Source organism: Apodemus sylvaticus, chromosome 16, assembly GCF_947179515.1.
Source record: "Apodemus sylvaticus chromosome 16, mApoSyl1.1, whole genome shotgun sequence".
Classification (NCBI taxonomy): domain Eukaryota; kingdom Metazoa; phylum Chordata; class Mammalia; order Rodentia; family Muridae; genus Apodemus; species Apodemus sylvaticus.
Window position 1 is genome coordinate 67,527,778 of NC_067487.1, and position 26,868 is coordinate 67,554,645.

The 26,868-nt window shown below is 46.6% G+C and overlaps 2 protein-coding genes across 2 annotated transcripts in view; one reads left to right on the forward strand and one right to left on the reverse strand.

Annotated features, from left to right (window-relative positions):
- The window catches only part of Dmgdh (dimethylglycine dehydrogenase), a 71,098-nt gene extending 62,997 nt beyond the window's left edge, over positions 1–8,101 (reverse strand). The window contains exons 1-2 of the mRNA XM_052159686.1: positions 8,015–8,101; positions 4,640–4,808 (exon numbers count right to left, since the gene is read on the reverse strand). Of these exons, the coding sequence (XP_052015646.1) occupies positions 4,640–4,808; positions 8,015–8,100 (255 nt within the window). The 5' untranslated portion in view covers position 8,101. The remainder of the gene's footprint in view (positions 1–4,639; positions 4,809–8,014) is intronic.
- Positions 8,102–8,274: 173 nt separating this feature from the next.
- Positions 8,275–23,753, forward strand: Bhmt2 (betaine--homocysteine S-methyltransferase 2). The gene is made up of 8 exons (XM_052159838.1): positions 8,275–8,307; positions 12,073–12,205; positions 13,930–14,021; positions 16,149–16,340; positions 18,435–18,582; positions 18,972–19,154; positions 19,769–19,997; positions 23,672–23,753. The coding sequence occupies exons 1-8, from the start codon at positions 8,275–8,277 to the stop codon at positions 23,751–23,753; spliced, it is 1,092 nt and encodes a 363-aa protein (XP_052015798.1).
- Positions 23,754–26,868: the final 3,115 nt, after the last annotated feature.

A 26,868-nucleotide genomic window follows, 5' to 3' on the forward strand; every position in this document is an offset into this window, starting at 1 on the left:
ACAGAGATCTGTTTGCCTCTTCCTACAGGGTGTGGGGATTAAAGGTGAGCGCCACCAACAGTAGCAGGCACTGAACTTTCTATTCTCCTGTGTGTTGGTTTCTTCTCTCATTGTTGAGAACAAACAGCAGACAAGAAGGCACTAAAGGAATGAAGGGTTTATTCTGCCTTCCGGCTTGAGTCTGTCAAGTGGGGGGGGGGAGGCACAGGAGTGTTGCATCTGCCCCCAGGGAAGCAGAGAGAGGAATGCTGGGTCTTGACGCTCCTTTCCCTTCTTATTCAGCTGGAGACCCTGGAGGGAGACACAGTGTGTTGCTATCCACATTCCTGTGGGGTTTCCCACCTCCCTTAACACAATGTAGCCACAGATGTGCCCAGGGGGTTGTCTCAGGCGGTCCTAGAGCCTGCCTAACAATTGTGATTAAAACTGTAGCATTCTCCCAGGCCTCCTGCACTTTGCATTGTCTTCAAAGACAGCAGAAGACAGCCTCTCAATCGGTGTTCTCTTGGCTGTGTTTTCTGTGTTTTAAGCCCCCTCCTCCATCCCAAGCACCTGCCACTGCACCAACTGACCTACATACAAAGGTTTCTGCTGACTGCCAACTATCATGCTCCCTTGTCTCTCTGTTCTTGCGACAACTTAGAAAGTATCATGCTCTTTGTATTTTAGATAAATTGGGAACAAATCCTACTGGAATTCCATATCAGAAAAAAATTTAATAGGTTAAATATTATCTCTTACATAGGATAGCCCACCCACACCACACCACACACACACACATACATAAGGAAATATCATTTAGTCTAGAAAACTTAACCACAATATCCATATTTCAATAATATAACCTTTAAGTAGGAGTTTACTTTTATTTTATGTACGTTGGTGGTTTACCTGCTTGTATGTCTATGTAAGGGTGTCAGATTCCCTGAAACTGGAGTTAGAGACAGTAATGAGCCGCTCTGTAGGTGCTGGGAATTGAACCCCGGTCCTCTGGAAGAGCAGCCAGTGCTGTTAACTGCTGAGCCGTCTCTCCAGCCCCTATCCACATTTCTGAACATCCCTTTTAACGTGCTCTCTTCCCAGTAGGACTGTTTTGCAAGCCAGCCGTCCGCCTTGTTAAAGTGTCTCCTTTCCTTGGAAGCAGCAGACCACGCCTATTTTTCCCCTGGAGCTAGGACCATGCCTGGAGCCTTCCACATGTATCCTAGGAACACACCCTACCATTAACTGCTCTCCCAGACATATCTTTTAAAGCCTATATAACTGTGACATGGAAGCCACCCACATCCATTTGGATTTCTAACAAAGGTCAGCACCTTTGCAACACTTGTCTTATTGTAAAAGATACGTGTGATTAAATGTCACAGCCCTTTTCATTACTGTGGGGTAACGATCTTTCCATAGTGCTAATCTCACTTTCAACCCCCTCTCTTCCTTTCTCCACATACTAGACTATAAGTCTCAGTGAAGCTAGTCACCATGGTGGCTTCACGTAGCAGTCAAAGAGCTAAGAAAAACCCACTGTGCAGTGCTGGCCTGCCTGCCTCCCCCCACCCCCGTGAACCTAGGAATCTGAAGCGCTATGTCAATCATATCAGATACTGCTTATGTTAGTAAAGTTTAATTTCTTTCTCAGGTATGTATATAAGTGCAAAGTTCTAGATTATCCTCCAACACTCCAAATGGAGCATCTTGGGTCTTCCATCCTTGCTTGGATCTTGAAAGACTGTGCTGGAACATCATTCCCAGGGAGGTGGAGGACCCCATTGTCCAAAACCATTTGTGGTATCATCCGTCATGTCCTGACAAAGGAGCCTTGTTAAAGTGAGCAGGACTCGGGTTTGCAGACTTGGTTCCACTTTGAACATCCAGTCTCAGGCTGCATGTCTTCCATCCTCATTGCCTGGGAACACTTAAATCACGGAAAACACGCCCCACCCCAGGGACCTGCAGGGATGCGCCTGCCTCCCAGACTGTTCTCACCGGCTGTCCATTTAGCTGGTGCTCCACCTCTGCACACTCCGCATCTGTCCCCAAATATCTCTGGGCTGAAAATTCTTGGCATGGGGGACTTTCTGATGCCAGGACTTAAAGAGAAGGCTCATGGACTTGTAAAAGCTTCCATAATCAGTTCCGAGGACAGGTCCTGTTCTGTCCTTTAGTCCAAGGGGACACAAAGCACCCAGCTGCTGCTGACTGACTCCACACTGGTCCCCCATTTGGCTCTGGCTTAAAGCATTATCTACAGGGGGCAGAGGTGCTAGTCCCACTGTTTTGATATATCTTTGCGTGGGGAAAAATGTTTTACTAAGTTAGTTTTGCTTAAGAGACTAACATTTTAAAATCCCTGCCTGCTTTTCTATAAAGAGTTCAGGCTAAGATATGTATCGTGTTTGGAGGCACATTTACTGAAATCTCAGGGAATTCTTCATCTACTCTAGAATGCAGGCCATACCCAACCGCTGTCCGTGAACAAATAAACCATCCCAATTTTAGCGTGTAGCGGCCTGCCCTGACTTAGCAGTCAGGAGGTGTGAGGCTATATATATATATATATATATATATATATATATATATATATATATATAGTCCCTGGGGATCTAGTTCCACTTGCTTCGATTTGCCCCTGCCTAAATGTTCCTGCCTGTTTAGCCCCAGAGCCCGTAGACCCCGGCCCCTGCTTCCCACTCTGTTGGTGTCCCCTGTCAGAGTTGCCTTCCTAACCACTCCTGCTGCGTTCTGTCCTCCTTACAGAGCTTCTCTTTTCTTTAAGGCTCATGTCCCACTCTGAGTGTTTTCATCCTGTGCCGAGACCAACTCCAGGAGGAAAGGACTGCGTTGTTTCCTTGTGTCCTCACGTCTCAGAGACTGTGGTGGTTTGAATGAAAATGGTCCCCCTGGGCTCATGGGCAGTGGCACTTTGGGGAGGTGTGGCCTTGTTGGAGGAAGTACGTCCCAAGGGACAGGCTTTGGGGATTCAGAAGTCCAAGACAGGCCCAGTATCACTCTCTGTTCCCGATGCCTGTGGATCCGAATGTAGAACTCTCAGCTCCTTCTCCAGCACCATGCCTGCCTGCATGTCGCCACGCTCGCCGCCATGATGAAAATGGACTAAACCCCTGAACTGTAAGTCAGCCCCAAGTAAATGCTTTCCTTTAGAAGAGTTGCCGTGGTTATGCTGCTTCTTCACAACTGACTAAGACAGCCATCACGATGTCCTAACGTCCTAAGGTCCTTCGGTCTGGAGTAACAGCAGAACGCACACTGTGCTGACTGGTTTCTGTCACCTTGACATAACTAGAGTCATCTGAGAGGAGGGAACCGTGGTTGAGAAAATGCCTTCATAAAATAGGGCTGTGGGCAAGCCTGTAGAACACGTTCTCAGTGATTGCTATGGGAGGGCAGTGCCACCCCTGGGCCGGTGGTCCTGGGTTCTATAAAAACAAAACAAAACAGGCTGAGCAAGCCATGAGGAGCAAGCCAGTAAGCAGCACTCCTCCACAGCCAACGCATCAGCTCCTGCCTCCAGGTTGCTGTCCTGCTTGAGTTCCTGTCCTGACTGCTTTTGATGACGAACTGTGAATGAAATAGACCCTTTCCTCCCCAAGTTGCTTTTCCTCATGGTCTTTCATCACCATAGCAACCTTAAGGCACACTCAAAGAAAAAGGTAGAGGAAGTAGGCTTGCTTTCAGACAGACAACATGAAGTCTACATAGAAAATCTAGTTTGGAGGAGTGAGGAGAGGCCTAGAGTACTGGGGCTTCTGCTGGCAGGAGGAAGGCAAAAGGAAGCACCTATGATGGGAGGACTGATATGTGCAGATGATGGACAGTGTCCATCTTCCCTCTCACACTAAGGGGAAGGGATAAAGGGTGGGAGGGAGAGGAGCTGGGCTTGACTCTTTTTTCCGGGAGCACTGGCTGACTGTGGAACTGAGAGACAGCAGCCAACAGCTTGCGCCTGGGCCGTGCTGTTCGTGGGATTCAGCCTGGGCTACCAATCCTATCCAGGCACCTGGCCCATGCTGCGAGTGCATGCCAAGCACCAGGAGGCCCCGGGAGACAGTGCCTTGTCCTTTCCTAACTACAGGAAAGCTGATTATGGAAAGAGATGGCCAAGGAGGTCAAGATCTTCAGTGTGTACATGTGCGTGCATGCGCGCGTGCATATATGTGTGTGCGCATGCATGCGCGTGTGTTGTGTTGTGTCTGCCGTCATCAAATCTTCCTTCCCCATCCCTCATTGACAATATGGGAGCCATGTTGATCCTTTATCTAAGTCATTCTCCAGCACACTGCCTCACTAGAGCAATGACATATGCGGGCCACCGGGTGAGACTCAATCACAAAAATACAGAGCAAAACCAACTCAGAAAATGGAAATGGAAGGAACTTTCTGGAAGTTACAGAGGTAGAAAGTGGTAAAAAGCCAGGATCCGAATCCAGAATCCACATGTTTAACATAACGGACATCCTAATAACGATCTCCCACTTCCTGGAAGCACTCCAGTCATGTGACAGGACGCTTTCTGGTGAGGTGAGGCGGTCGTGTCCTCTGGAGAGCTCTCTATGGAGGGTTGTGAATGGGAAGGACTGGTGCCCAGGTCAGGGCGCAGAACAGTTTGGGGTATTCTCCTTACTGCGTGCCAGGTCGAGCCAGCCGTGAGCTCAGACTTCTCCAGCAGGACCACGTCTCTCATTCCTGCCTTGGCCAGATGATAAGCCAGGCTGACGCCCACACAGCCGCCTCCGACGATCACAGTCTCTGCTCTGTCCTTCCATTCTGGAGGTGAGGGTGGGCTTTCCTGTCTGGAAGACAGCATTTTTACCAGCCTTGACTCACACAGAGATACCAGGCCCAGTTTGGGTCTGATTCCCTCCCCTGCCAGGCTCTGGAACAACCACAGGCTACAATTTGCACATAAAAACCTGGGGCGGCTGACCTCCAACTGGGAGACCCACACTGATTGTAGCTAAGGAAATGAGCCCAGTGGTAGCAGCAGCGGCTTTCTTCTTTCTTCATCTAGACATCTTTTTTCCCCCTCATTTTAAAAACACATTCTGGATGGGGAATGGTGGCGCGCGCGCCATTAATCCCAGCACTTGTGAGGCAGAGGCAGGCGGATTTCTGAGTTCGAGGCCAGCCTGGTCTACAGAGTGAGTTACAGGACAGCCAGGGCTATATGGAGAAACCCTGTCTCGAAATACAAAACCAAAAATAAAGAAATAATATATATTTGTAATAATAATAATAATAATAATAATGATAATGATAAACACATTCTGTGGCTATGGTTCAGCTGGTAAAGGCAGCCGGGGTTCAATGCCAAGAATCCATGCAAACAAAACTAGGCATGATAGCTCTCACCTGTAATCTCAGAGACAAGGGAACCCTTAGGTCTTGCTGGCCAGCCTTCCTGGCCTAATCAATAAGAGCCTCTGTCTAAAAACAAACAAACAAAACCTTGGAAAGCAACTGAAGAAGGCACTGAACCCCTGGTCTGCACATGTCTGCATCGCCAAGAACTTCTATTGATTTTCGTCTGTGGAAAAGCCCCTTTTCTCCAGTGCTTCCCAAGCTAAGAACAGATGGAGAAGCATCCTCCTCTCTTGGCTTCTCCAGTCATCAGGCTGCAGGATGGCCTTTCTGGCTGCGTCGTGAACTTTTAGAAGGCAGGGACAATATCATATTCATCACTGAAGTCAGCTCCCTCCCGCTGCCCGCATCCAGTACGTATGTCCAGTGACTGCCCCTGACCATTTCCTCTCACCCCTGCACTGGCATGCCTGCCCTACACAGGTCACTAAAGCACCCCGGCATTAGCGGTGCCCTGAGGTTAGGGTAGCGCTCCTGGTTGCCATCCCCACACTTCCTTTTTGATTTATCGAGAGTTTCCTGTGTCCCTGCTGTGCAGAGGGCTAGACACACACACACACACACACACACATACACACACACACACACACACACACACACACACACACACACACACACGGGGCCTCAGAGCTCTGAAGCTTACAGCAGACCCTTACAGGAGCATCCGTCAACAGGAAGGCATGATGGGAGCGCATGAATGAAGCAAGCAAACGGAATGCGAAGGCTCTCAGACTGCAGGGGCAATCAGCACAGGGAGGGCGCGGCTCTGAAAGGCCACTGGGGCTGCATGCGGAGAGGCCCCGCGGGTACCTCTGGCTCTCCTTAACACAAAGGGCTCTCAGTAAATGCTGTGGACCATGACCCAAGAATGTGATTTATTAATTGCTTGGTCCTTAGGTTCTCTCCCAGGTACCAATCTCTTCATTCCATTGGTGTCTAACAGAAAGTCACAGGATAAATTAATAAGAATTCTGGGAAGATGCTCCATCATTTAGTTGGTGACATCAGATCCAAGGGCTGACATTTTAAGGATAAGGTTTTTTGTTGTTAGTTGGTTGGTTGGTTGGTTTTTTTTTCGAGACAGGGTTTCTCTGGGAAGCTCTGGCTGTCCTGGAACTTGCTCTGTAGACCAGGCTGGTCTTGAACTCACAGAGACCCACCTGCCTGTGCTTCCCAAGTGCTGAGATTAAAGGTATGCACTGCCGCTGCATGTTTAAGGATAAGTTTTAAGGAACCTTCCCTGGAAATGACATGTTCTATCTGTCTTATTTCTCCTTATTTGGGAAAAGACGATACGTCTGTCTGACAAAGGCTAAATTGTTGAGTGTCTTGATGTCTAAATTCTAATCTGCCTTTATAATTTGTCAGACAAGAAACTCACATTTTCTGCACAGGTTTAACAACATGGGGTGTAACTGTATATTCAGACGCACTGACAGAAAAGTAAAACTTGTAGAAAGAACTCTTAGACTTATCTCGTTTTGGTTTTGGTTTTTGAGATAGAGTCTCACGGTGTATCTTCTGTAGCCTCTGATGGCCTTGAGGCCGATATTGTCCTCCTCTCTGTGATTACTCTGAATATTCCAGGATATATGCAAATGTCATATGCATATGAGCACAAGCACATAATAGTGAATAAAGATGCTAATATTACACTGTATTTATCTACAAATTAACCCAAGCTCCACGCCTTCCTAGTTCTTTCTGTATCAGCTGCACTGTCCCAATTGTGATGCTCCACAGCTTACAAGTCTCCCTTGCGCACTCTTCTCTTGGGTTTGCAGTGCTCCTGTGAGACTGTGAGCACCCTCTCTTTGTTGATGAGATACTGCTCAGCAGGCTGAGTCCGATGGAGCCAGAACTGCAGTTCTGTGGGCCTTGTCTTCCCAGTGCCTGGAATGAGCCGGCTCCCCACAGGCGCCACGTCAAAAATCTGCCCATGAAAGGACGGCTGAAGGCAATTCAAAAACCGGTCTTGCAGACCATAGACTGTAAAATGCAAACTGAATCAGCTCACAATAGTGTTTGTTGAGTGACTCTATGAACAGAAACTTCACCTTGCCGCCATGGATGACGTCAGGGGTGACGTCGTGGATGACGTCAGGGGTGACGTCGGGGTGACGTTGGGGGTGACATCAGTACGGGAATTTCAAAGATGCATACAGACAGACACTAAAGGAAAATGCCCTCTCACACGGATGCTGTTTGACAATCCTTCTCCAGAAGCCCAAGAAGATATGGACGACAAGCACCGGCCGCAGGGGCATTCAAATCTCACAGGAATCCTACTGTCTTTGGGGAAAATTGTTGCTGTCTTTTACCTTCAAATAACCCAACTGCTTCCCCAATTATTTCATTTCTTTAAAAAAAAAACTATTTAAAACAAAACAAAACAATGGTAACAACCACCATCAAGGCACAAGTACACCAGAGACAAGAAACAGCCTGCAGCCCTCTGCGCACAGTAGACTCTTAGCGACCTGCACACACCGCGCGCTGCTCACAGGCCAGGGGGCTGGGGCCAGAGACAGTTTTACCTAGTAGTTAGCAGGTAATTCCAGGAGAGCCCCAGCCCATTCCTGGGAGCCAGAAAGCCTGCCCTGCCCCTCTTCCCAACCCGCAGGCGGCGGGCACTCACCCTTTCCGGAGGCCAGCGGAGCTTGTGCGCCCGGGGGAGCCCCGCAGCGCGAGGCTCCCCAGCCGCAGCGCGCCCGGGCGGAGCATGGCGAGGTGGCAGCCGAGCATGGACAGATCCCGGCCTTAGGAGGGAGGTGGAGGGGGTGGAGGTGGGGTGGGGGCTGGAGGTGGGGCGGATGAGTCCTCCCACGGAGGGGCGGGCTCCGACAGCGCCTCCAGGATCGGTGCCACGGGGACCCGCGCCTGCACAGTGGCAGCGACATGGCACCAGCTGGAGGCCCTCGAGCCAAGAAGGTCAGTGTCGATCAAGTCGCTTTCTTCCTTTCTTCGCGGAGTTCGAATCCTGCTTCAGCTACTAGACAAACCCTAAGGTCTTAACTTAGCTTGGCAAGGGGGCTGGGTGGCCCAGAGCCTCAGTTTACCGGATCTCCGGTGGATTAGCATTCCTAGAGCCCTTACCCTGTTCAGAATTGCTGTGTTTGTTGGTATTCCCAGTTAGCCAGTGAGGAAACTGAGGCCCCCGGAGAGTCAGACGATCTGCTTAGAGTCAGTGTTCACAGAAGAGAGATCTGTCTGAGGTCAAGCTCTTGGACTCAGGAGACCCTCTTTTTCTTGCTTAAGGAAGTACAGGCAGCATCCCCTGGGGATTCATCTGCCGGTATTGGTGTCAGTTTCCCTCGGGTTTGTAAGTGCATCAACCTGTCCCTTTGGCTTCACACCTGCCCTGGGAAATCAAGGACACCATGCAGTTTGCAGGGGTGGGTATGGGGGTCCACTCAGTTGCCTTCAGCAGACACACTCTGTTGCCTTCCCCTGTGGCAGCTTCCCACAGCTCTGAGGACTTCTTGTGGCAGCAAGGGACAGTCAAACAACCAGAAAGGTGTGAACTTGGAAGAGGGGCCTCCCAGGACACTCCCCCTCCCCCACAGGCCACCTGGACACATAATTCAGAGTCCTGGGGGCATGCACCTCTGCTTTACCAATGCTAAGAAACTGGAACCAGAGGTGACCTACGGATAGTGATCTTAGTAAAGTCCAGGTTCAGTCACTTGCTAAGTTGGTCATCCGTTAACACCTCCAAGTGAGAGCGGACTGAGAGGCCTCAGATCCACCATAACCCTGAGACACACCAGCGGAGGACCAGCCATCAGGGTCCTAAGAGATGCTCTCTAATGACAAAGGCTAAAATGCAGGGAGGAAGCGAGGTTAGTAAAAAAGACTTCTAAATGTGAAGAACACCGCGGCTTCCCTCACCTGAGATTCTGTACATTCATTTTTTTATAATTCACTTTTAAAAATTAATGTTATTATATTTATGTGTGCATTTATTATTTATTTAGTGTGTATCTGTGTGGGCATGTACATACATGATGTGCCTGCAGAGGTCAAAGGACAACTTCCACACATTGGTTTGCCTCTTCAACCAAATGGGAACCAGGGATTAAATTCTATTGGGGACTGAACTCAGCCGTAGTGTTTTTACTACGCAATTTAATTTACTCAATAAATCATCTAGGAAGCCCCTAGATGATTTTATTTTTTTTAAAGATGTATTTATTTACTATATGTAAGTACACTGTAGCTGTCTTTAGATATACCAGAAGAAGTGTTGGATCTCATTACAGATGGTTGTGAGCCACCATGTGGTTGCTGGGATTTGAACTCAGGACCTCTGGAAGAACAGTCAGGGCTCTTAACCGCTGACCCATTTCACCAGCCCTTAATTTTAATTTTTACGAGAGGTTTTTAATTTTCAGGCAAGGTTTCACTCTGTAGCCCTGCATGGAACTCTCTATATAGCAGGCCAGACTCAAACTCACAGAGATCCACCTGCATCTGCCTCCCAAGTGCTGGGGTTGAAGGCTGCACCACCACTCCTGGATGGTCACTTTTTACAGGGCCAGTGTGATGATACATGCCTTTAATCCCACCACTCAGGCTGCAGAGGCAGATAGATCTCTTAAGTTTGAGGCTAGCCTGGTTATATCAGGCTCCCCAGGGCTACTTAGTGAGACCTTGTCTCAAACAAACAAAAAGTCCAAAACAAGATTTTGAAAGCATTCTGTCCCCATTCCTCTGGGGACTCTGCTCCTGAAACAGCACACTTATCACGTCGGCCCCTGTTAATGTATTCCTAGAAGAGAAGGAGGGTTCTTTCTCTCCTCAGCTGACAGGTCGCCAGTGCCTTTGGTGCAATTGGACAGCTGATACCTCCACCCCATTCCTCAAACTGTGGACAACACCCTGCCAGAGAAGCTAGACAGATGGCGGGTGTTCTAGGCAGATTGACTCTGTGTCCACCACCTCCCTCAGGGCCATTGGCCTCCTCTGAGGATCAACAGCCTCACCCTGAGAGCAGATGGTAAATCTAGAGGTGTCCAGGTTGATCTAGTCAGAAGGGAGGTATAAGGAACCCCAGGTCCTCACACTCAGCTCAACAGACGTCCTGCCCACCCTGGAAATGAGTGAGGAGCCAGACTCCCACAGGAGTATTCACCGCCTCTGCACTTGACTCTCCCAGTCCCCGACCCCTGACGCTGTCACTAGAATTGGTGAGGCGCTGTGGACAACCCGAAGGATGGGCTACAGGCTGCTTTGGCCTCAAATATCCATGGCCTAGTTATTTTGATGACAATGAAAAACAGATAATTTTAAATGTTGGGCAAGGGGCTAGGGAGGTGGTTCAGCAGTTAAGAGCCTTCACTGCTTTTCCAGAGGACCTGAGTTCAGTTCCAGCACCCATGTTCAGTGGCTTACAACCCTCTGTAATCAGTTCCCAGAGATCTGCTGCCCTCTGACCTTGTAGATCACTTCACGAACATGGCCACAAACACCCATGCATACAAATAAAATTTAAAGAAAATATCTGACAAACTTTAGATAAGAAATGAAAATGTCTGACCTATCCTGCCTCATAAAAACATACTCAAATTCTGCATTATGTTCCTCTTTTTGTTTTTTTGTTTTGTTTTGTTTTGTTTTGTTTTTTTAAGGCCTGCTAATTTTTGATCAAAGATAGTTTGGTTTTCCTTCTCAGGACACAGATCCTATCACTTGTGATGCATCTGATGTTTTCAGAACTATTTGGTACCTCTACTCAGTTCATTAAGGATCTCTCCTTCATTAGATGCTAATAGAGGTGGGGAGGGACATAGACAATACGATATATCACCTGCCTTATCATTCGACCATCAAAGTGAAACAGACACTGCTGGACGGGTCGACACATGGATGAAGATGCCGAAGGTGTGAGGGCACAGGAAGAGCTGTGACAGATAAGGGGTGTGTTAAGATCATTCAATAATCAGTGTCTGTGACAGTAGGGGCATGAATCCAAGAAACACTTGTCAGATTGGGTGCAAGAAGGGACCGAAGCTAGAACACTAGAGTAACCCTTGTCCCCTCACGCACTGTTCGTGTGTGCTCTTAAATCTGATTCTCAGATTGGCATAAAGGTGAGGCACACGTGACTGCTGTGGCTACTCTAGGCTGTCGTGAAAAACCACAGCATCTGTTAGCTCCACCTGACAGCGTATGTAGCTAAGTGTGCCATAGCTACAAGATGGTTCTACACCCAGGCGTCATAATGACATTCCAGTCAGAAGGGAAAAGAGAAACAAGATGGCTTCCACTTGATTCATTGGTCAGTGGTGTGACAAGGCCATGCACAGCAGCCCTGGGGCTTATGGGTTTGGGAGTTTAAGTTGAAGGTATTGTATCCCTAAACCTAGCATTGTTTAAAATATACAATGTACTTAATCCTAGTACATTGTCAGAGGAGAGCGGACATGAAAAACTAACATGACTGTCAGGTTAATCAGCACTTTCAGTAGAGTTTGACCCAGAAAGTGTTAGTTGAGAAAAAAAAGTTCTCATAGCTCCTTGGCTGCACAAGACAGATATTTCGATGGGTCAGGAACCACACTGTAATGTCTTCTGAAACACTCTTAGACATAATTGCAACACACCAACAGGCTGCCATTCCTAAAATTAGAAATGATGTTAAAAGAAATGGTGGGTTGCGGAGAGAGCCTGGCGAGTCTCTGTTCTCTTCCCCAGGGTATCTTGGAGCGTCTGGACAGCGGGGAGGTTGTAGTTGGGGACGGTGGCTTTCTCTTCACTCTGGAAAAGAGAGGCTTCGTGAAGGCAGGACTCTGGACTCCAGAAGCAGTGGTAGAGCATCCAAGTGCAGGTAAGTGCTGGCAGCAACAAGGCGTGTGGAGGCAAGTAACAGTTAGCTTAAACACCGTGAGGGAAAATCAAGGGATGCTAGCTAGCGTTTCCAACAACTGTTTTCCTTGCAGAACTGCCAAGAGATGGAGGCCATGACAGTTGTGTGGACAAGGGAAATTATCTGTTTCCTCCTCTGTCTCTGTTTCTCTCTGTCTCTGTCTGTCTCTTTCTCTGTCTCTCTGTCTCTGTTTCCCTGTCTTTCTTCTCACTCATATCTTCTTGAACAAGCATTGTTTAAAATACGCAGTTCAATTTTCATTCCTTGAATATTTCCCTTGTGGCTATTTTAAGGGTTTCCTTAAGTTAGCAGAATTCACCAATGGATTTCGACTCATCCTGCTGAAGGTTGTGTTACATTCCCAAGCCCATCAGTGATGTAGATAGCCAGGCTATGGGGACCAAACTGCAAAGAAAGGAATTAAAATGCAAGAGTCAGAAGTAGAAACCACTGCCATTGGTTGGTAGCATCCCATTGGTGCTTTACCTCTCCCTGGATTTGTTGATTTTCCTAGAGTGGGGGAAACAAAGCCAAAGAATGTGGCAGGAGATCAGGACACACACTGGAAATACAGGTTTTGAGTCTACCTGATTTCATTTACATGGACATATGTAATGCAAAGCCGGGTCCTTGCTGATTCTTTCCCAGACCAGCTGTGTGACCCTAGGCAAGTCACTTGACCTCATTGAGAACCTGCCCCTTCTCCTGCCACATGGGGCGGGGAAGTGGTCCAGTTGTGAGGACAGATGAGTTTACCCCCATGAGCTGTCCACACATCTTTAGAGCTCTGTGGCCATTACTGCAGTTCCCCCAGTTTGCACAGACGCTCACTTTGGGGGCGGCGGGGGGGCGGGGGGGGGAGGGAGAACAGAGTAGTTTTGCTTCTCTGGTGCCTCGTAGGAATTTTTCACGTTGTTCTTAGGTTTGGAAGTTCTTTCAGATAAAGCAAAAATGAGGAATTAGCCAGGAGAGGGTGAGGGTCAGGAAGAAAAGTAGTAGAGGGGGACTTCCTCTTCTTTTTTGCTACTTTAGACAGGGTCTCACACATCCTAGGCTGGCCTTGAGCTAGCTGTGTAGCTAGGGACGGCCTCTGCCTCCACATGAGTGGAAGCGTGATTGCACCTAAGATTGCAGGCGTGAGCTACCACACCTGATTTACAGGTGCTGAGGAGCAAACACAGGGTATTGTGCGTCTAAGGAAGCTTTCTACCAACTGAGCGACACCTCCAACCCCAGAGGGGTGACTAAGAGACTGGTGCAGCCCAACTGCTTACCACGTGGCTCTCGCAAATTCACTGTCAAATCAGCCTGCTGTGGGGTGTTGTGCACAAGCATGCTGCCCTCGTGTGAGCGTCTTCACTCTTCCCACACTGGAGATAATAGGCCAGCAGTGTGCACCACACATTGCTGTGTCAATAAACTCTAGACAAGGGGCGAGGGAACAGAGAACCAGCCAGGCCTCAAGCTCTCCATGGAACCTGCTTGGGGTGGGTGAGGAGGACCCTGTGGACTGCTCCATAGTGCGTGCTGTACTGTCACAGCAATGACAGGAACCTGTCACTTTATCATTTCTAGACTTGAAATACAGTCTGGTAGGGAGGGAAGAGAAGAAGGGTGTGTGCTGCTACTGAGAACCTTTGCTTCTGGAGTTTGATTTTATAATTGAAATTTCAACTGTTTGGCAGTTCGTCAGCTGCACACAGAATTCTTGAGAGCGGGAGCTGATGTCTTGCAGACATTCACCTTTTCTGCCACCGAAGACCGTATGGAGAGTAAGGTAACGGGTGAGGGCAGGGAGCAGCTACTAGGGGTGGAGCCTGCTCGTGTGTGGGAGGTGGTAAAAATGGCCTCCTGTCTCATGAGAATGTTGGTTTCTTTAAAAAAAAAAACCATAGAAATATTATGAGACTATGAGACTGTATTTTCATTATAATCCCAGGTGTGGGATTGAATGGGGCTGCTTCAGATCGTCCACAGCAGCTGACTATGATTTGACTCGTGCTCTGGCAGGGGTGTGATTGCCAGCTGCAGATAGTCTGTCTGTGATTGTGACTTGGGATTCTGGGCACCTTTTGAGAGGGCCCTGAATGATAAGGTTGTTGTGGTGGTGGTTGGATTTGTGGTTGGTGGTTGGATACGGTTTGTTAAGTACTCATACACACACACAAACCCACAAGAAATTAGATACCCCAATAGTGAAGATCAAAATCACTTAAGGAACCCGACACCCATAATGATAGCGCGTAGATAACCACTCGGAGCGTGGTCTAATGATAACGTCACCCCTTTCCCCTCTATCCTTTTTTCTTTCCTATCTAGTGTTAGGGGGTTTGAAAGGGTGGGAAAGGGTGAAAGAATAAAGAACCCACAAAGTAGCCAAAAAACTGATTACACTTCTGTGCTACTGTACTTGTTAGCAGATCACATCTAACTCCTGTGAATTCACCATTCCAGAGACATGTGTGAACCAGAACACTGTCAACTTAGGTGGAAGAGGTCAGGACCAGACAGAACAGGCTGGTGGAAGGGCGATGAAGCCCTTTAGAGGAGGTGTTTTGAGGAGAAAGAACATTTGACTAGATCATTTTTTTTTTGCCTTTTCATTCTGTATTGTTCTTCCTACACCCCACCCCCACCCCCTCTCTTTCTGGAGGAAGGGAGGTCCTTGGGAACTTAGCACTGACTTACAAATGATGAAAACCAAGCCTGAATATCCAACTTTGCTGTCTCTTGCCTGTGTGACTTCATGTAAGACCATCCCCACATGGCACATTGGCTTTAACTCTGGAGAAAGATAATGCGTGGTGCGTGTTCAGACCTGTCAGGAGAGCAGATGCGTGTTCAGACCTGTCAGGAGAGCAGATGGAGTGAAGGATGGAGAAACATTTGCGAAGCCAACTGTTAATGATAAGTGACTTATCATTAACATTATCATGTTCATTTCAGAAGCCCAATATTGGTTCCCACTAAATGGGAGCCATGGGAACCACTAAGTGGTTATCCATTCACTATCATTACGGTGCTCTCTGTGCTAATAGAAAGACGATAGAAAGGCTTAGACCCGCTTCTAAAGAGGCTCATGGTCTATAAAAAAGGGGAACAAGTAACATTATTAAAATCCAGTGTGGTGGGAGTGCAGCATGACTCAATGGTTAAGAGCACTTGTTGTCCTTCTGGAAGTCCCAGATTCAAATCCCAGTACCCACATGGAATCTTGCAACTGTCTGTAATGCCAATTCCTGGGGATCTGATGCCCTCTTTGGTCCTCCAAAGGCATCAAGTACATATACAGTACACAGACATAAGAGTAGGCAAAATACCCATATACCACATCACCACTACCACCACCACCACCATCATCATCATCATCATCAGAAGAAGGCCACTATCCCTCATAATTAGTCTAAAAATCCAGTGTGGATAATAACAATAATGAGAATATGAAGTCACGGTGGAGGAGATGGCTCAGTCAATAAAGTTCTTGTTATATAAGCACAAAGACCAAGTCTGGATCCCCAGAACCCACATAAAAGCCAAGTGCATTGGTGCACATCTGTAACCCCTTTGTCAGGGTTGGGGGTGGACAGAGGCAGGCAAATCCCTGGAGCTCTTTGGTCAGTGAAGCTAGCTAAATCCACAAGATCCAGACTTTGTGAGAGACCTGTCTCACACAGAGAGCAATTGAAGTTGACTTCTCATGTTGACTTCTGGTCGCCACAAGTACATGTTACACACACACACACACACACACACACACACACACCACTCACACAGGAGTCACTGGAAACAGAGGAGGTTATGCTCAATTCTTGACTGACAGTTTGCAGGCTTGACTTGCTCCCTTTGTGACTTGTTTTATTTTACACTGATAACACCAGGCCCATGTTTCTGCTTTTGCTCTCAGTGGGAAGCCGTGAATGCAGCTGCCTGTGACCTGGCCCAGGAGGTGGCTGGTGGAGGGGACGCTTTGGTGGCAGGGGGCATCTGCCAGACGGCACTCTACAAGTACCACAAGGATGAAACTAGAATTAAAAACATTTTTCGACTACAACTAGAAGTTTTTGCCAGGAAACACGTGGACTTCTTGATTGCAGAGGTAAGACTGGTCTCAGAGGAACTGGACGGAGCTGTCCTACACCCTCATTTCTTCTGTGTGGACGCTCAGCGGTGTGGGTTCACACACTACAGTCCAGGCAATGCTCTGCCTTGTGGGTCTGCGTGGTGGGTTCTGTGAGGCAAGGGATGGGCCCGTGCGTGCCTCCCTGTGTGGTTTGCTTCTAAGGTTTAAGTGGTTGCAGGAACTGACATGGGGGGCAATAGGGTGAGAAAAAGGAGGACAGAGCTTTCCCACAGAAGCCAGGCTGGAAAGCAGGGGGGGGGGGCGGAGAGAGTTGGGGAGCCGCGAGGTCTAGCAGGAAGATGGCTGCTCAGGCTCACCAGGGCCTGCCCTCTCCATCCAGCCTTGCGCGATGTTTCTCTGGCCTATCACATATGAATGGCAATTTAAAGAAAAGGACTGATACATTAAATTAGGTTTTTGTTATTTGTTGTTGCTATGTACCCGAGACAAAACAAAAACAAAAACAAAAACAAAAACAAAACACTTAAAGAGAAGAAAAGACTCATTCGGGCTCCTGGCTTTGAAGGTGCAGACCTCGGCCAGCTGTGTCTAGGTCACATGGTCTGTAGCCAGGCTGACCGTGGTAGAGGAGTAAGGCTGGGCAACCAGGCAAAGGGGAGGGCAGAAGGAAGGAGCCAGGGGCAAGATGGCCCTCAAAGGGACACCTCAGGTACCTACTTCCTCCCACAAGACCCTGCTTCCTACTTCTGCCCAAAGATGCTGTCAAACTATGAATCCACCCATATCAAAAAACATCGATGAAGTCACAGCCCTTGAGGTCCAATCCCTTCTCAGTGTTGGCTCTGCCAGCTGAGTTCCAGGCCTTCAGAACATGAACATTAAAGGACATTCCATATCTAGGCTATAACAACTGGTCTGACTGGACATGAAGGACCCTCTCTTCTCTTCCCGATTTCCCAGCAGAGTTGGCTCAGCCTGATATCAAGCCCTCGACTCAGGTCTTGGAACAACAAAAAAAATTAGCTGTCCAGCTACCATTTCTCCATCATTCCGTGTGCTAATACAAACCAGCTTAAGACCCAGGGCTGTCGGCGCCTTGCTATGGATTCTGGGAAACTGTGTTCCCAGAACTGCGTTCTCCAGTCGGGTGTGGAGTGCCGCTGTTTTCAGAGACTGACCTGATTATCTTTTTCATTCCTCAATGGGAGTCCGTAGAATTTCTTTCAAGAGCAAAGAAAGAAACCTGGTGTGGTGACACACACCTTTAATCCCGGCACTGTGGAGGTAGAGGCAAGCAGATCTCAGAGTTCAAAGCCAGCCTGGTCCACAAAGAAAGTTCCAGGAAAGCCAAGGACTGTACAAAGAAAACTTGTCTAGAAAAACAAAAACAAATGAACAGAAAAGTGAAGACACAGGGGGGTTGCTGCTGGCTCGTGTCCAGTTACTTTAGGTCACCCTTCTAATGGTGGCAGCAAAGGCTCCTGGGAAGCACCCCTCCAGCTGACATGGGTTCACCAGACACAGCACTGTAGCCACCATCAGCAAGGGCACCCGAAGCTCTGTCTCACGCTCGTAGGCTAACCTTCTGGGAACATCTTTCCACTTTTCCCTTCATATTTCAGCTAGGAATCCGAACCAGAAGTGATATAAAAACACTGTAAAGTATAATACACGATAAAATATGTTTTCAGAGCTAACACCAGTTTCATAAAAGATCCCCAAATCAATAAGTAGAATGTTTATTCGTAGGTGGTTCTGTGGTACAAGGGATAGCACATCAGGCTGCTGGTGATGTAAGTGTTTGTTCCTTCAAATTTTTATTTTAAATATATAACTATCTTTTAAAGCCAACCTTTAAAATGGTATGATTTTTGTTTTACTAATAGCTGCAGTGTTGCCAAATACTGACCTGAAAATAAAACTTCAGATATTCAGATGTTTACTCAGAAAGTCTTTGTTGGTATCATCTGTTGGAGACACACCTCTCCACAAGCTGTATCACATACTATATACTTGGTCACCTTTATAACAAGTTTTACAGCATCTGTGGTTTGCCATTCAGGAGTCGACTTTAACTTGAGACCGATTTTAAAACGTGTTATCTCCTAGTATTTTGAGCATGTGGAAGAAGCCGCGTGGGCTGTGGAAGTCTTGAGAGAGGTGGGGGCACCCGTGGCTGTGACCATGTGTATCGGCCCCAAGGGGGACATGCACGACGTGACACCCGGAGAGTGTGCGGTGAAGCTGGCGCGAGCAGGTAAAGTGGCCCCGTGCCCAGATAAAGTGGGCGGTTGAGTGGCTGCTTGGGAAGTGCAGAAAATGTGCGTAATATTGTCAGAGAAATAAAGGAACCAAAGGAAAAGTCTTGCCTATAAATCCTAATGTAACTAATCTCTAAGCTAGCTTCTAAGATAGATAGATTGATTGATTGATTGATTGATTGACCATTAATTGATTTGAAATGAAATTAAATAATTTCTAATCACTGTAGCTTACACAGGCCAGCGTTGAGTGTGTGACCGCCCTGCTTTCTGCTGGTGTAATCACAGGTGTGTACCACAACCAGCTGGGCTTATAATTACAAAAAGAACGACCAAGCAAAGGATCGCACGGTCAGTTGTAATGGTTCTTTATTGCCTTGCACAGGGGCGAACATCATTGGGGTCAACTGTCGGTTTGGGCCCCAGACCAGCTTGCAGACCATGAGGCTCATGAAGGAGGGCCTCAGGGATGCCGGCCTGCAAGCTCACCTCATGGTCCAGTGCTTGGGTTTCCACACACCAGATTGCGGCAAGGGAGGGTTTGTAGACCTCCCAGAATATCCCTTCGGTAAGCTGGGGTTTGTAGAAAGTCCCTGACATTTCTTATTGTGATTAAGTTGATACAATTTTATAACTGTAAGGCCATGTAAGGAAAGAACTTTCAGTGTTAACCGAACAGAAGCTACCTAAAGAATGCATAATCTTTCTAGCATTTATATTAGTTTTTGTTTTTGTTTTTAAACCGAGATGGTTGTGTAGTGGTGAGATGGAGAAAAAGCCCAACCAGTCAAGAGCCTACCATTTGGGAAATGGGGCTGCACTGCTCACTCTGGTCTATGGTTTTCATCAAATACCTGGCCAGAAGCAACTTTAGGGGGGGGAAAGAGATTGTTGTGGCTCAGAGTTGGAGGATGCAGCCCATCACAGTGAGAAGGTGTGGCCACCGCAGGGGTGTGAGGTTGCTCCTCACATTACTTCCTTAGCCAGGAAATTGAATGAAAACAGGAGTGGCTTGCCTAAGATGACCCACTTCCTCCAGTAAGGCTCTACCGCTGAGGATTTCACATTTCCCAGCTTTCTATAGCTGGGGACATTGTTTCCAAACCCATGAGCCCATGGGGACATTTCACACTAAACCACAACAAAGGTGGTAACATAAACACCACAATCATTGTATTACAGGCCTGGAGCCAAGAGTTGCAACCAGATGGGATATTCAAAAATACGCCAGAGAGGCCTACAACCTGGGGGTCAGGTACATCGGCGGCTGCTGCGGGTTTGAGCCCTACCACATCAGAGCGATTGCAGAGGAGCTGGCCCCAGAAAGGGGATTTTTGCCACCAGCTTCAGAAAAACATGGCGGCTGGGGAAGTGGTTTGAACATGCACACCAAACCCTGGATCAGAGCAAGGTAGGGCTGCTTTTAGGTTGCCGTCGTAATTCCTCTCGAATCAGTTCTATGTATTGCTGCAAACACATGCGCGTACCAGGCATGAGAACTCAATCAAGCAAGGTCAAGGTGAATCAGAAGGAAATCGAGCAAGCTGCCCCGCCCCAATGCCAGGGGAGGCCTGGTCTGCTCAGACGACTCTAACAAAATGCCATCCACTGGGTGTCTCAGAAGCTACATGCCTTTAGAACCAGGATGGCCAGTGGTGACCTGTGAGTGGAGAGCTTTTTAATCAAAGCTCTCATGAAATAAAGGCGTGCAGATTCTCAGAGAGTTCAAGCCCAGCCTGGTCTTAGACAGCAAGCTCCAGACTTAGCCACAGCTACAAAATGAGACCCTATCTCAGGACAAACAAGCAACCCAAAAAATTTGTTCCTGGTGGAGTTCTGAAGTCCAAACTCAACCTTCCTGTACTTGGAATGTCCGATGAAGGTGCCACTTTCTCAAAGAGTGACTTTCTGCTGGGGACTTTCATAAAAGTAGGGTCAAGGCAGGTTCTCTGGAGCCTCTTTGGTAAGAGTACTAATCCCATTCACTACGGCTTCACCCTTGTGATCATAATGATTGGTTTCAAAATACATTTTTAATAGTACAAAAATTACACATATTTATGGATGCCACATGATGTTTCCATACATGTACACAAGTCAGGATAAACCAACATGTGATTCTATCTCCTCCAATAATTATAATTTCTTTGTGGTAAAAATATTTAAGCCCCTTTCTTCTAGCTTAATATATATATATATATATATTGTGTGTGTGTATTATTACTTATATATTATATATATTTTATACATATATATTATGTTTCTCTTCAACTTTTGGGGCACCTCCTCCCCACTGTGTGTGTGTGTGTGTGTAAGAATATTCTGGTGCTTGTGGACCCATAGAACAACCTCAGGTGTTGTTCGTCAAGTGCCACCCACCTTGGATTTCTGAGACGGGGTTTCTCACTGGCACCTGTACTTGGCCAATTCTATTGTGCTGGGATTGGCTAGTGAGCCCTGCCTGTCTCTGCCTCCCTAGCACTGGGATTACAAGCATACACTGTCACACTTGGCGTATGTGGGAGCCAAGACTTGAATTCAGGTCCTCGTGTATGGCAAGTCCTTTCGGAGTAGTGATCCCCTGGGCCCATTCTTCAATCACTTCAAGTTATACCGCTAACATTTTTAACAACTATGTCCTATTCTATAGTCACAATTAAGTTTTCTGGGCTTTTTATCTGTAGGTTTCTTCTAAAAATACACAGCCAGAGAATGGCATTTGCAGCATTAGTACAGTTGTCATACAAGCTCACTTTGTAAACTGTGTAAACTCTGAGCCAAGCGAAGGAAAATGTCAGGGTGTGGTGGATTCTCCTTTCTTATACTTCATTGATCGTCCAAACTCTTGACAGGAGTAAATTAACTTTATGGTTGGACTGACATTCTTTGTGCTGTGTGACATCTGGCTTTCTAGGAATTTCTAAATAACTTTTCATGGTTAAAAGAAAAATCACAGACCTTCATCTTCTCCAGATTCTACGTTATCCTATATGTTAAAATCACTTTATTATTAAAGACGTTTCTCTCAGGGCCTGTAAACTTTGTTCTGTTTTGGCTTACTATGTATCTATTCATTCTCTTTCCATTTCTATGGATACACTACCATCTCCTTTCCATTTTCTAGACACTGCTCATGCCTTGAGCCACCTTCTCAGGGACTCCTGCTTCCTCAGTGATGTTAGGTAGTAAATACATCTCCTTTGTCCATCCTGGTGAGAGCTGAAGAGATAATTGCCAAACCTTTCTGTGGGTGTCTGTCAGAAATGATGTTTTTCACAGGCAGGAGTCATAAAAATATGCTAACTGCAAATGTAATCCACAGAGAAAGGAAGGATGCTTTGAGGATGATTACAATTTAAATAAATGAAAGTAGCTTATTCTAGTTGCTATCACCTTTGCATCCTGAAAAGTTATAAGTCAACAAAATTAAAACATTTGTCTAAAGACCAAAGTACCCCCTGCACCCTGAACTCCCAAAGCAACTAATGTCTGTAGGAAGTCATGATTCACAGAGGCCATTATAAATCACGAGTTCTGGCATTATATCATAAAAAAAGTATTAACCTTTCTCCTAAGTTCCCTAAGTAAAGTGAGGGACCCTGTCAGAGCAGATGTAACAGCAAAGTGTCCATGCCCAGGAACCCCGTAGTTTTTTCCCTTTGTCTTAAAAAACAAGTCATTTGTGCTCTGTTCTTGGTTACTTTGTGGAAGAATTATTCCTTGTCTTCATTAAGTTTAAAATTGTCTCCACAACTTGACTCACAAAAATTCTGAGTAGAGTTGGGAAGACTTTGCTAGATATTTCAGGATGAGATATAACAACAACAACAACAACAACAACAACAACACTAAGAATAATAACTCCTCTAAGTGAAATACATTGTTTCTGAACCGTGGTCTGAAGCCTAGAGACCCATAAGAGGATAAAAGATGGAAGCATGGAGCCATTTGGGCTTTTCATGCCTGTCCTTGTCCTGAATAATGTCCTGGGGACTATATGTATTTATTTATGCCTAAGTCTTAAAGCTATGCTTGTTCCCAACCAGCTTGCAAGTCATATTATCCTGTTTATACTAATCAAAGTTCTGCCACGTGGATGGTTACCTCTCCTCAGTTTCATCTGTCCAACTTTTGTTTGGTTGGCCATCTTCCATCTCTGACTCTTTCCCAGAGTTCCCCTCTCTGCCAGCGTCTCCCTTACTATACTGCCTTTTGCTATAGGCTCTAAGTTTTTTTTTTTTTTATTTTAACAATGAGAAGGTAGGTAAGGAAGGACAGAGACATATCTTCACACACTGTATAAAAATATCACTCCAACAGAAACAGACTGAGAGATGGCTCAGCCAGTAACTGGTTTACTATGAAAATAGTGAGGGCCTGGGTTCAGATCCCCAGAACCCAGATAAAAAGCCAAGCACACATCTGTAGTCTTGGTCTTGGTGCTGGGGAGACTGGCACCACTGGCCAGCTAAATTAGTTAAGTTCATGAGCATTTTACAAAAGACCTTGTCTCAAAAAATAAGGTACAAAACAACTGAGGAAGGCAGATGGCCTCTGAGTGTGCACACACACATATACACACATAAACACACATGTGCTCATGAACATATATACACACATGTACACATGCATACCACATGCACAATTGTGAAAAAGCTACTGGCAGAAATATACAGAGTTCTTCTGGCCGTATATTAAAACAAAAATTCTTGCCAGGCAGTGGTGGTGCATGCCTGTAATCCTAGCACTCTGGGAGGCAGAGGCGGGCGGATTTCTGAGTTTGAGGCCAGCCTGGTCTACAGAGTGAGTTCCTGGACAGCCAGGGCTACACAGAGAAACCCTGGCTCAAAAAAACCAAAATCAAAAAAACAAAACAAAACAAAAAAACCCAAAAAACAAAAAAAACAAACAAACAAACAAAAATTCTTCCTTAGTCTGACATCTCTTCCTTCTTTCCTTCCTTCCTTCCTTTCACTCCCTCTCTAACACACACACACACACACACACACACACACACACAACACACAGAATTTGTAAAAGTGAGTATGAATTTTTAACTTACTGGTGCATATTTTCCAAATCCAGGGCTAGACGGGAATACTGGGAGAATCTGCTGCCAGCCTCAGGAAGACCTTTCTGTCCTTCCCTCTCAAAGCCAGATGCGTAAGAAGCAATGAAAGAGAATTGTGAAGTGATGGAACAGGAGGAAACGGCCTCAAGCCCCTTCTGGAACCTTCCTCGCTGCTGTCCCCGTCTACCCCGCTCTTCTGGCTACTGACCATCTATGAGCTGCTGTCCCTTCAGTTCGAGTGACACACCACTCCCGAGCATGCTCATCAGATGCCGTGGAGATGCAGAGGCACCTGGATCACACACACACACACACACACACACACACTTACTCTCCACAGGGCTTCCATTTGAAAGTCATCAGGCATGGCCAGAGTCTCAGGGTGGATTTGACTTTTTCACATAATCAGAAGTCAGCAAGAAGCAACCTTGGTGACTAATTCTGGTGTCTAAGCTAGATGCTTGAGCTACAAACAGTCTCAGGAGTAGCTGTTGCCAGTGATAGCAGGATTACTGAATAATCGTGATGCTTGGTTTCCAAGGATGATTTTTTGCTTTAAGATCCTAGAATTTGTAAGTGCATCTTTATAATCATGCATAGCTAGATTATAAGCCATTGATGGCCGAGGACCATATAACATACTTCTTATATTCCTCTCTGTTTAGCATTTTGCAAAACACAATCACCAGTGCTCAGGGAAACACTTGTTGATTAAAGTAAAACACATGAACCTTGGAAGACCTTTTTAGAAGTCAGAGATCTTGTTCTAGCACTTTCTACATTCATGTTTGTTTTGTACACTGTGCCCCACTTTTCTGTCCCCCCCCCCCCGCTACAATGTAGCAGTGTGTAACAATTAGTAAGATTACAAATAATTTTCCTTTTCTAAAATTTGAATGGTCTAAATTTTATCAGTTTCTTTGGAACAATGATAACAGATGTGTGTCACTTGTCATGTTTTAGCTTTTATGTTTACCATGTCGTGTCAAACCCCTTCATATTCCCCTCTTTGAGTACTTCCTAGAATATAAAGTATGAAGTTTAAGGTCTTTTTTATCACCTGTCCTTGAGACTGAATCAATCCTGCAGTCCTGATGTCATTGTTTCTATAATGCTAACAACCTGGGACTCACTCACCGGTACCACCTGGCAGAAGGCCAGCTGATGCAGTTAGAGAATGATTATCCATAATTACATCAAGACCTCTGGAGTCCTTGTGGGTGACCAATCTAAGCCACTGATAGAATCCCCGACTATCTCTGCAAGCCTCTCCAGCCAGGACTTACTCTCTGAAGTGTCCCAGCACCTCATCACCCCTAAAGATCACTTGTTTCTTTTTAAGATACATCTCACTCTTAGACAGTAATGTCATAGTAACCAGAAGTCTGCTCCCTACAGCCTTCACTTGGTCCAAACATAAGGCTTGGGAAATCCATAGAGCAAGCTACTGTCCTTTGCACTTAGTGACTCTTTCTGCTCAAAGATAGCCCTCAGAGGGCCCAGAGAGGTGACTCAGTGGCTAAAAGCATGCTCTGCTTTGGCAGAGGACCGTGGTTCGATTCCCAGCACCCTTGAGGTGGCTCATGACTGCCTGTTAATCCAGTTCCGGGGACCTCTGCTCTCTTCTTACCCCTCAGGCTCTGACATACACATGCTGCACAAAGACTCAGGCTCACACACACATAAATAAAAATAAAAAATAAATCCCTTTGTCTCAATATTTTTTTTAAAATATCTGTTAGGTGTCCTAGACTTCTTTCTCTCTAAACCTAAAAGCTTTAGAGGTATCGTTTGCCATACCATCTGTCTGACAGTCAGTTAACTTTCCTGTCAATATTCTCTTCTGTAAAATGAAAGGAAGAATACAAGCATCCTCATGGAGATGGTATGGGGATTAAACAGGATAACAAGGAGCTTTAAACAGTGCCTGGCATGTGCTAGACATGCGCTGTCCATTTACTGTGCAGGGTGCGTGAGCAGGGTTGGAGTCCCTGTGTCCTTGTGCTGGCTCAGCATGGGTCAAAGCCTCTGCCTATGTCAGGACATGAGATTCAGCCCTCACTCCGGGTCATGTGAAGAGGGAAGTGTATGGCAGTATGAGAAGGGAGCGTGGAGAGGCTACACGGGGGAAGGGCTGTCCCCTCTGGGGTCTGCACAGTCCTTTCCATTTGGTGCTGTAGCTTTAGGTATGGAAACAATGTAATAAGTCTAAAAGCCGCCCGGCACACAGTAGATGGTGAAGACGTGTTTTTAAACCTAGGTCCATCAACCTATTAAAAGAGGAAAGTCAGGTGCGTCTCAAACGATCAAAGGGCAGCTTGACCTTAAGAAGGCGAGGGCCGCGCATCAGCTTTCCAGGTTGACAGCTATGACTGCTGCAGAAGTGTAAGTGAGTGATGTGTATTGTTCGGAATGCGAGCGTTCCAGGAGCGCCTTGTGACAAGGGACAATAACAAGACAACGAAGCTCAAGCAGATGCTCAGGAACATCTGGAAGGAACAGGAGAAGATGAGGAAAGCAAGGAAGACTGGTCTGAGCAGCCTGTCCCTTGCGCTCCCTGAATGAAACAGGGCAGAGCCACTGAAAACTGTGCCAAGAAGACTTGGATAAGCTGGTCGTATGTGACGTTTTGTTTGAGGATGTGTAGTTGGAACATTATCGATAGGACAAAAGTCATCTCACGTTGTTAAACACGCAGGTTTCACTTCGGGTGCAGGGTTTCAGTGGCCTTGCCTAGGATGTCGGTGTCACTAGAGCTGATAAGGCTCCCAAGAGATAAGCAGACGCACCAGTGAAGCTCCGTGTTTTTGGTGCTCGGGGTTGAACACAACTCCGTACGTGCTAACCAGGTACTCTCTACGACTGAGCTACATCTCCAAGCACCAACAAAATTCAAAGGAAATGTTTTGAGATAGTGCTGATGGTGTAGCCTGGCCAACCTTGAACTACTGATTTTTCTGCTTCAACTTCCTGAGTCCTGAGATGACAGAGCTGTGTGAGCACAGTTGGCTGCAAACATTCTTGAAGAATTAATTTTCTATGTGGAAAGACTGAAAAAAATTATATATTGATTGGATCACAGTTTAAATCACAATAGAACTTATTAGGGAAAGGAAATTCCACTCTATTAAAAAATAACAACAATAAAACTATCCCTCTAAACAGCCTGGAACTTATCATAGCGCTTCCTGCTGTAGTCCCCTTGTTCCGG